Genomic DNA, 11,254 nt, shown 5'->3' on the forward strand with positions numbered 1-11,254 from the left:
TCTCTCTCTGCCTGCATCCATTTGCCATCGCTGTCCCATAGAAGATGGATGCCCCCCCAGGGAAGGAAGGGGACATGGTGCTGAGTAGGGTCCCATTTAGCCAGAAAAAGGAAGGGAAAGCCTGCCGCATCTGTCCTCCACCAGTGGACTGCGGGGAAAAGTGGGGAAGGAGGGAGTGAAAAGAGGCATCCTGGTGTTTGTTCTGAGCTCCCCTCTCAACAAGGACCACAGAGGCATTTAGGAAGATAAAGGTGGTAGTGAAGGTGTTTTTCCCCACTCTCCATTCTGGGCATCTGGGAGAGGACACAGGAGGGCTCTAGTGCCCATTAAAGTGACAGCCAGTGTGGGTGGGCAGAGAGTAAGTCTGGGTTGGCACACTTGTTTGGTGTGGTGTGGAGGGGTGTGGAAGGAACCCACAGGGCTCTCCATACCTTGAGACAGGGATGAAACATTGCTGAGGGTTTAGCTCAGAAGCTTGTGAAAGGTGATCATGGGGGCAGTTATGGATAAAGTGACTCCTTGGCTAATGGCCACAGAGCAATTGTCACCCCAGCCAGGAACCAAATGGAGACACACATAAACTTTGAGTGTCTGTTGTCGCAGTAAGGACTGAGTGGGGCTGAGTCATCAGGTGGGTCAATGGTCCATGGGTGAGCACCGTCAGACTTATTGGGAGACAGCTGCGTGATGGCTGGAGACTAGCGCCTGGGGACCGGTCACTAGACTAAGCCAACATCCCCAGTGCAGGAAACTAAAAACCACCATGGAAGGTCAACCGAGGGCCCGACAATTTCCTCTCTCCCCGACCCCAATAACCACGAGGTTATGTGTGTCCCTGATTAACAATTTAGCAGGCAAACCTGAAAGGCTGAGTTATCCAAGGGAGGCTGAGTATATAAAGACGCTGCTTAAGTGACTGGATTTGACTGAACTTATTGGATTCAACTAAAAGTGTGTGTGTGTGTGTGTGTGTCTCCGCTGGAGTTCATGAAAAAGATCATATCAGTTTTTGAGAAATAAAAAAGGTACATTTTCTCAGCATGTCTGAATATAGCATGAGAAAGCTGGCAACCCAGGATATGCAGTAATAAGTGATTAATGTTCAATGTATACAATAATCTTACAAAAAGAAAATAAATGAAAATCAATGACTTAATAAAATGTGGCCAAAGAGCACAGATGAGCAATTTCACATCACAAAATCGAAATATAAATGACTGATAAAAATATGGGGGGAAATTTTCAAATAGTAAAGAAACATGCAGTTTCAAAATGAGAAGCCACTATGTAAGTGTCTAGTTGGAAAACCAAGTGAAAGGGCTAAAAGACAGTGAATCTGCCAAACAAAGAAAATGCCTCAGGAAAACATCCTAGCATCTGAACCTGAAACTATGAGGTAACAGAACACAGCAATGCCTAGGTCACTAAGTATTGTCTCCTTCAAAGTAATGACTTGCCAGTGTGCAGCTGGTTTGAAAGAGGCGGCAATTGTTCAAAGCTTTGTTAGAACTTACAGTAGACGTTTTCTGAGCCTGCAGCACATTCTTTTGAATATGACAGTAAATCTCTGTTGACACATTCGTCTTGCGGAAAGAGCCACAATTAACTTAAAGCCAAGTCTGGTTAGACTACTTGTGATCAGGGAAAGCATTTCTCGTAAATCTGCTCTGGAGGTAATGACAGAAGAGGCATTCAAAAACCATGTGGCAGCTCACAGAAATAACTATTTTCAATCACGAGTGAGAAGGATCCTACTTGGCAGGATATCTCTCAACTGTCCTGTGTAAATGTCTCCCAACTGGTCTATCCACAGTCTTCTTTTCATTAAGCCTTTGATAGTTTAAAATATAGACTTGATCATGTCATCTCTGCTCCTGGTCCTCTCCAGATAAAAACACAAACTCATAATATGACTTTAAAGGCTTATTTGGTCAGATCTCTTTTCGTCCAGCTTCATTTGATACTAGTTTTCTATCAGCCTTTCATCTCTGGCCACACTGGCCTTCTGGAAAACCCTCATAAGCATCAAGCCAGTCCTATCAGAGTTTTTACCCATCCCATTCCTTCCCTCCTCCTTTTAGCCAATGAAGAGCTCCTCATTCTACAGATCTCAGCTCAAAGGTCAAGCTCTCCTTCCTAGCAAGACTTTTCTGCCCTCCTGCCCAGGGTCACCCTTATCCACAGCATAGGTTTCCAAGGTACCACCCCATCCTCTTCATTGGACTTTTTATGTGGTTATCTGATTAATGTCTATTTCCCTGTGGAGATTAGAAGCCTGCAGGAAGGCAAGCACCCAGACTGGTGTTTACATGGTGCATTGAGTAAAGCCCAGCAGGTGGGGAGTTCTCCGTAAATAACTGGAGGATGAAAGAGAAATGCTATTTGATGTGCTTGTGAGGAAGAGGTGCTGCAGGATGGCCACAAAAATCCCCTCATCCCTTTATGGATCTGCTCCCCCATCAGGAGATGAGTCTATTTCTCTCCCTCCTTGAACCTATACTGGCCACATGACTTGCTTTTCTTGCAGAATGAGGCAGCAGCGACACTGGGCCGGGTCTGGGCCTCTCTCTTCAGAAGCCTGGCAGCTCCTGCCCTCTTGGAGAGAACTGCCACACTGCGGGAGAGCGCGTCTCAACCCCTGGAGGAAGAGCAGCCACCGATTCTGACATCCAGCCAGACAGCCCAGTGAACTGGACCTGGACTCATCCCCGCCCCACAGAGTCACAAGCCATAACATGACTGCTGCTTTAAGTTACTATGTTTTGAGATGACTGGTGGTACAGCAAGAGTAACTGAAAAACTGGTCTCATGTTAAAATCACAGTGGCTCTTAGATTCTCTCCACACCATTATCTCTCAGAAGTCAACCTTTTCCATAAATATCAGGGGCCTGATCTTTTGTACCTGCAGCGAAGCAACATAGTCTCGAATTGTCTTGGGCATGCACAAGAGTCAGAGTCATTATGTCATTACATGTACTCGCCCCTTTTCCTGGCCGTTTTTCACATCACCATCTGAGACTTTGCTATGTATTTAATTGTGCAGATTTTCAGCTCCACTAGGGCAGGGATTTTTTTTTTTTTTTAACGTTTACAGTAATCATATTGCTGGTTGTGCTATTATTTTTATTCTAAGAGTGTTGTATGTATGCTGTGGGATAAAGCAGATGAGTATTTATTTATTTATTTGGTCACGCCGAGGAGCGGCACGCAGGATCCTAGTTCCCTGACCAGGGATCGAGCCAGTGTCCCCTGCATTGGGAGCGCTGCGTCTTAACCACTAGACCGCCAGGGAAGTCCCGGCAGGGATTTGTTTGTCTTTATCTCCAGGGATTCTCTAGCTGCCTGGCACATACTAGACGCTCAATAAAATTTTGCAGATTAAGTGCAGGAATCATTCTCTGCCTCACTGCTTCCACCTGATAATCTCCTTGCCAGTACTGCCTTTCCCTGAACACTCCATCTTAAAACTTATTCTCCCTCCTTACCATGTGCTGTCTGCTGCCTTTTTTATTTTAAACTAATTCGCAAATAGTCGACGTCCACCTGAACCACAGCTCAGCCCAACGCTATCTCCTTTCATTCAGAGATGATAGCAATGGCTCAGTCTGACAATAATGCCTATTTTGTATTTAAATCAGATAATGTGCCCAGACTTCCAACACATAACCATATGTTCAGTAGATGTTGCCCCCCTTCATCCCTTTCTTTCTGATGCTTTCTTTTTCTCAGACCTCCAAGGGCATCCACTCCTCATGGCAACATCCTGCATCAACATATGTCAGTGGGGACTTCCCTGGTGGCGCGGTGGTTAAGAATCCGCCTGCCAACGCAGGCAACACAGGTTAGAGCCCTGGTCCAGGAACATCCCACATGCCACGGAGCAACTAAGCCCGTGCGCCACAAGTACTGAGTCTGCGCTCTAAAGCCTGCGAGCCACAACTACTGAGCCCGCGCCTAGAGCCTGTGCTCCGCAACAAGAGAAGCCACCGCAATGAGAAGCAAAGAGTAGCCCCTGCTCGCCGCAACTAGAGAAAGCCTGAGGGCAGCAACGAAGGCCCAACGCAGCCAAAAATAAATAAATAAATTTATTAAAAAAAAATATGTCAGTGATGGTCTGTGAATCATATGAATTCAGATAAGGTTAACATTTATTGCCATTTGCTCTGTGTTAGGCGCTATGCTAGGCATATTTTATGAAAAAGAAAGCCTGGGTTGAAATCTCAGGTCAACACTTTTTCCACCCAGCACACTGCCTTTGGTACTGCTGGGCTCTAGACAAAAGGATGAAATAAGCAAAGATGGTGCACACACTTCAGGTGCCCAGGCTTCCTTGAGGCACAGTTATACCCTTCCTTCTTTCGTATGTTGAAGTCTAACACCTTCAAATTCTCTTTATTTAGCTTCATGATCAAAACGTGTTTTTTAAAAACATTCACTCTAAGGTATAAATGCCTGATAATGACGTGAAGCATGATCCCCCCCTCCCCCGAAGGGGTTCTCAATTTCAACCAAACATTCAGGATGCGGAAAGAAAACAAGACTAGCAAGACTTAGACTGGAAAGCAGACAAGTCAGATTCCTACCTGCAATCACACTATTCAGGCCAGCAACCAACCGAGCCCTGGTTGGGAGGAGCTGGGGAGAGAGTGAAGTGTAGAGTCCAGGAGGAGACAGAGCCTTCTCACAGGTCCGGAGGGCCCCTCAGCAATGAAATGGAAAGCCCTCACTCACCTGATTGTCCTGGTCTGGTTCTTACACAGGTGGGGGCTTCACCTCTCAGCTTTGTACACTACACTCACTCACCCCTGCTCTGGTTTTACTTTCCAGTTCCACTGTTCTCTGGCAGCCTAGAGCAAACCGATAAGCTATTCTTCCCAAGAGACTACTTGTTATACTTAAGAGCTCGTGTCCTTTGTGTATAATAACATAATGACATGTTTATTCTTCTATTCACATTTTGCATGAACTATGTACTTCAGACAGTTACTAAAAACAAATAACATCTCACTGATGGCCCAGCAGACGCAGTGCTGTCTTCAAGTCCCTGCTTAGTCAACTGCAATACTTCTAGAAGCTTCCGTAGTGATCTCCAGACACAGTTAATTGTCCTATTTCTCAGCACTTGTAATACCACTTTGGGGACCAATCTCACAGATTTGTGATAATCTTTTTCAATTTGTCTCCTTAACTAGATTGTGAGGCCCTTGAGGGCAGGGAATGTGCTTTAGTCATCTTTTTGTTCTGTCTAATGCAGTGCCTGGAACTAATTATACAGCCATTAACTCCTGGAAGAAATAGTGTCTTACTAGTTTAGTGTCAGGAAGAAACCGTGGACCACAGATGTGGTAGGTTCGGTGATCTTGTGCCCATCTTCACTTCGACATTACCAGGTCTCCAAGACAGCAGATCCGAGAGGGAGGCTATGATTAGACCAGAGTCTCCCTTCCCCTGGAGGACCTCAAGACCCAGTCTATCATGCTCATCTCCTTGGATAGCTAAGCCACCACCAGCAGTCCCAAACTCCCAATCACCTATCCTTACCTGAACTTTTTCCACCATCTAACTCTGTATGACCAGTAATCGGATCTAGCCTATGTCCCTTCACACACTCCTCTTCTTTTTTTTTAACATCTTTATTGGAGTATAATTTCTTTACAATGTTGTGTTAGTTTCTGCTGTATAACACAGTGAATCAGCTCTAACACACTCCCCTTCTTTACCAGGGTCCCTAGATACAGTCAGTCATCAGCAACATTCCCTATCATCCTCAGCCTCTTAGCTGTAAGAAAGCAGCATCCAGCCTTCTTGATTGGCCTTCCTTTAAATTTATGACCCTACGTCTCAAACACATCCTCAGGACCTCCTAAATTTCCATCATCTATTTACTCCCTCACCTCAAAGATTAATCTTTCAGATGTTCTTTTGCTCCTCAAACCTCCATCATTTCCTATTCCTTCCTCACTCTTAGGTGATGATCTTGATTCTTACTTTTTTCTTTTCAACTCAACTCAATTTATTGAAGATAGGGAATATAGATACCACAGGATAGTTTCATATACATTTAGATATTTGGTTCATTTCTTTTTAAGAATGAGCAGAATGATACAGAAGGGAACCTGAAGAAAGAGGAATTAAGCTGATGTCTAGTTTTATCTGTCTCACTACAATTTGTTCCTGATGTGCAAAGCAACGCGCAAGCAATTACCATTACCCACATCTAAAATTTAACTCTCACAACAATGCTTTTGGCTTGGTAGTGAGGAACACCTGCTTTTTAAAAACTTGCATGTTTTCTATTCTTTTAGTCATTATGAAATTAAAAAATAACTTAGTTTTAAAAATACATAAAATTCATCAAATTTTGAGATGATCTTGATTCTTATTTCATAGAGGATATACATATATTTGGAAGAGATCTTTACCTTTCTCCCTCCATACCTACTGCCTCTGTGCTCATACACCCTGGTTTCCCTGTCACCTCTAAACCCTCTGGTCTCCTTCCTTGCCTACACCATCAGGATCTCTCTATTCCGTCATTTCCATCAGAATATAAATATGATATCCTGTCTCCCACCTTTGAAAATTCTCTCTAGATCCTTCTAGCTACACTGCATTTCCCTGCTCCACTGTCTAGCAAAACCTTTCCAAAGAGTTGCCTGTTTTCACTGTCCCCACTTCATCTTTCATTCTCTCAAGAAAGCACACCATCAGGCTTTTGTCTCCATCACTCCACGGAAACTACTATCCTCAAAGCACCTCCTCACATCACCAAGGACCTCCACATGGGCAAAGTCCAATGTTGATTCTCTGTCCTCCTCTGACTTGGCCTAGCAGCTGCATGTGACACAGCTGATGACTCTTGCCCTGGTGAAACATTTCCATTCAGCTTCGGGGACATCAGGCTCTCCTACCTCCCTGGCCACTCCTTCCCAATTTCTTTTGCTGGTTGGTTCTCCTTTTCCCAACCTTTAAATATCAGGATGCCCCAAGCCTCGGTTCTTATCTCTCTTTTCTCTCCAGACTTTCTCTCTTGCAGATCCTTCCATTTCTGTGGCTTTAAATACGGTGACGTGTCCCAAGTTTATATCATAGCCCAGCTTCCCCTCTTAGCTCCAAATTCATGTATCTAACTGCCTACTTGACATCTCTACTTAGACATCTAATAGACACTTCTCAACATGGCTGTACAAAATAAGCACTTGTACTTTACACTCCCACCAGCCCCTTACGACCTTTAGTTTTCCCAATCTCAGTAAAACGCACTACTATTTACCCGGTTGTTAGGTCCCCAAACCCGGGACTTATCTCTATTCCTCTCCTTTTCTCATATCCCATGTCCAAACTTGTCAGCTCTACCTTTGAAATAAGTGCCGAATGTGATCACTTCACATCACCTCCACCTGTCTCACCTGAGTGCAGGGCATCCTCACCTTTCTCTCCTTGACATCTCCAACAGCCTCCTAACTGGTCTCCCTGTTTCCACTCTCACCCCAAAATAGCTCTCACTCCTCCCAGAAGCCAGAATGATCCTTTAAAAATATAAGACCAGCCACTCACCTGCTAAAGCCCCTTTGATTGGATGGCTTCCCATCACAATTAGAATAATATGCAAATTCTACTTTGGCTTAAAAGATAGGTCAGTTTCCTTCCCATCTCTGCACATGCTGTTCCCTCTGCCCAGAAAGCTCTTCCTCCCAGACTTTGCAAGGCTTGCTCCTCAATTCAGTCAGGTCTCTGCTCAAATATCACCTCTTCAGAGAGGACTTTTCTGACCACTCGCCACATGGATAGATAGAGCACCACTCTATCCTCTTATTCTGTTCATTTTAAAAATAGTGCTTATTAATCCTTGACTTCTGAAGATATATTTATTTGTTTTTGTCTATTTCCCCCCAAAGATTGCAAACATCTTACTGCAAGGATTCTTCTGCCTTGTTCATCCTAAGTGTCTAGAGCAAGTGCTTAATAAATACTCGACAACTGAACAGATAGATGCATGAATAAATGTGCAAACTTCAGGAGGAAGGGATGGGATGCAGGCAGGCAGGTAAGCAGCCAGTGGCTCAAGTAAAGAGTTTTACTATTTATTTAAATTTATTTAAATAAATTCAAAACTCTGATATAATTCTAGGAGCAGAGAAAGCAATAATGATGAAAGGCCAGGGAGTGGACTTGGAAGGGCCTCTCAAGCAGCCATGTTGGGTAGAAATTTCTGCAGTGATAGAAATGTTCTATATCTCTGCTGTTCAAAACAGTAGCCACTGGCCACATGTGGCTATTGAACACTTGAAATGTGGCTGGTGGGACTGAATATTAATTTTCTTTAATTTTAACTTACATTAAATAGCCACATGGGGCTGGTGGCTATGGTGTTAGACAGCAAAGCCCTAGAACCCGAAGAATCCCTTCCCCCGACTTGTGATTACAGGATAATAATGCATACCTCACTGAGTTATTGAGAGGACTAATGATATAAAATTGTCAATATCTGAAACATAGTCCTCAAAAAATAATAGCTGCTATTACTACACAGTGTTGCAAATCACTTTCAGTACATGCCATGTAAATTGGCTCTAAAGTACAGAAACAGACTTTTATTAATTTTTTTATTGTAATTTTTTGTTTGCCAGAGTTAGTGGATAACCAATGTGTGGGTCTATATTTGAGCTCACAAGCTAAAAATAGCAAACAACCATTTTGGGATCTCAGGAAGGCCTTCCAGAGACAGACGATTCCAAGTGGATCAGCTTGCTGATATTTATAATGAACTAATTAGTTTGACAACAGCTAATTTAGCATTTGCGAAAATTGGATTTGTAACATTACTGTATTATTTTCAAACAGTGTCATCTGAAGCTTCCTGAATGATTTTGGGTAAGAGTAGTGTTTGCTTTAATACTTGGTATTAAAATAAAGCCGAATGTATTTACTTATTGGAAACATTATGTTGAATTCTTTAAAGGTTAAATTGGTTTGGACATAATATCATTTTTTTTTTCTTGTCAGTGGCTCACCATACTTTCTTCCACACTGAATCCAGAAAACAAAATGAACACAGATACAGAACATAAGCAGACCGTTATAACTAACCCTTAATAATCTAATCTAATAATAAAATTACACGTTTGTTCAGAATAAGCATGGTGCTTACTTTTAGGACACAAGAATCTGCAGTCCACAGCAGCAGAGGTGAAAGTGGCGTTCCACGGCCCCTGCCTAAGGGCCTGGTGGAGACTGAGACTTGAAATCCGAGGATGGATGTATTTAAATTAAACACATGCTTTAAAGCATTAAGAAAAGTTGACGTTCTTATTAAGGAGACCAATTAATCTGCTTCGGTAGGATGCCACTTTGCAGTAGTTGAAAAAGTGTCCTAGGACGTTATATAAATGAAACCAGGAGCAGAAAGGGAATGAAAATTTACTTTTCTACATAGGAGCCTTTCCTTAACTGCCCTCCCTAGCTTTGCTGTTTGAAATGCAGATCCTTTCTCTTCCACCCCTGACTGTGAGTCTGGGGTAGCATAATGGGAAGAGGGTGAAGACTCCTAAATGCTAAAACGAGGTGCTGTAAAGACTTACCAATGGGCATCACTAAGAAAAAAGGCAGCCAGCAGAGGACGAAGCAGCCGACCACGATACCCAGTGTTTTGGCCGCTTTCTTCTCCCGGGAAAACTTGAGGAGTCTCACGGAGAAGTGTGTCTTGTTCTTGGCGCTGGGCACCCCCCTGCCTCCTACCGGGGCATTTTTGCGATGGATGCGGAGCGTCACCTGCTCCGAGTCCGACTTGTCGGTCTTGAGGCCGGACTTGAGGCCCCGGCTCTCCCTCTTGGCCACCACGTAGACCCGGCAGTACATGACGAGGATGATGGTCAGTGGCACGTAGAAGGAGCCGAGCGCGGAGAAGAGCACGTAGCCCGGCTCCTCATTGATCTGGCAGATGGTCTCGTCCTCGGGGGCCGGCTGCCTCCAGCCGAACAGAGGCCCGATGGAGATGACCAGGGAGAGCGCCCAGACGCAGAGCAGAGCCATGAGACCCCTCTTCTGCGTGACGATTGTGGGGTAGCGCAGCGGGTAGCTCACGCCGATGTAGCGGTCGATGGAGATGATGCAGAGTCCCATGATGGACGCAGTGCAGCACAGGACGTCCACCGCCGCCCAGATATTGCAGAAGACCCTGCCAAAGGCCCAGTAGCCCAAGATCTCGAAGATTGCGGAGAAGGGCAGCACCGTGGAAGTGAGTAGAAGGTCGGCCACCGCCAGGTTGACGATGTAGTAGTGAGTGACCGAGTGCAGATGCCGGTGGCAGGCCACGGAAAGGATCACAAGGATGTTCCCCAGTACCCCGAAAAGGATGAGGCCCCCCAAGATCACCCCGAGCAGAATGGCCTTGGAAATGTTCACCGGTGGCGGCGGGTGGGTGCAGTTGGAGCTGTCCGAGGCATTTCCAGAGAGAAACACCATGGTCCCAGCCGGGGCCGGGCGAGGTCCGGCTCTTGAGGGCCACTCCGGGCCTGGGCGGAGGTGGGAGCGAGGGAGCGGGGAGTCAAAAGGTCTCCGCTCCGGGGAGCCTTGCCTGCTGGAGTTGTCTGGGGGTAAGAGAGAGCGTAAAGGTGGGAAGCAACCCGGGCCAGCCCTGGAAACCCTCAGAAGACCATGCAAAGGGGCAGGGCATTAAAGGCAACATGGCCAGGGGCGCGCGGGGCTGCCCGCCGACCCTCTCCACCAGCAACGCTGGCCCGGGGCCCCAACTCCCTCCCTACGCGAGCCTCAGCACGGAGCTCGAGGAGACGCGATGCAAAATGCAGTCCCAGAATTACACGAGTCCCCTTTCCTGCACTGTCGGATCCGTCCGGGTGTGAAGATTGAGCATTCTGCACATAATTTGGAATTCAAAAATCCAGCGCCTGTCTCTCCCACAAACCACAAGCACGTACGGGTCTGCCGTCGACTCTCAAAGGCGGGGACCGTTGGCATCTGGGCACTTCTCCCCACCCGCAGTTACCCTCAGTGTGGCTGGACTCATGGTAGATCCAGCTTCTAGGCGCGCAGGCCAGGGTACGTGGATGTGAAATGTTTGCCAAGACCGAGGCGGCTGCGGAGCGTCGTTTGCCAGCGTCCTCCTGAAAAAGCGCAAAGAGAAATGCGGAGTGTAAGCCAGGCGCCCTGGGGAGCGAGGCTGTGCCCTGCCTCGACTGGCGGTTGGACCCGGCGGGGAGTCCCGCCGACTCTGCGATCCCGAAGCGGTTCGCC

The 11,254-nt window shown here is 46.0% G+C and overlaps 1 protein-coding gene across 1 annotated transcript in view; it reads right to left on the reverse strand.

Moving 5' to 3' along the window:
* Nucleotides 1-10,465, reverse strand: part of ADRA1A (adrenoceptor alpha 1A) — an 86,824-nt gene extending 76,359 nt beyond the window's left edge. Inside the window, exon 1 of the mRNA XM_061199434.1 lies at nucleotides 9,583-10,465. Within this exon, the coding sequence (XP_061055417.1) occupies nucleotides 9,583-10,465 (883 nt within the window). The remainder of the gene's footprint in view (nucleotides 1-9,582) is intronic.
* Nucleotides 10,466-11,254: the final 789 nt, after the last annotated feature.

Source organism: Eubalaena glacialis, chromosome 9, assembly GCF_028564815.1.
Source record: "Eubalaena glacialis isolate mEubGla1 chromosome 9, mEubGla1.1.hap2.+ XY, whole genome shotgun sequence".
Taxonomy (NCBI): domain Eukaryota; kingdom Metazoa; phylum Chordata; class Mammalia; order Artiodactyla; family Balaenidae; genus Eubalaena; species Eubalaena glacialis.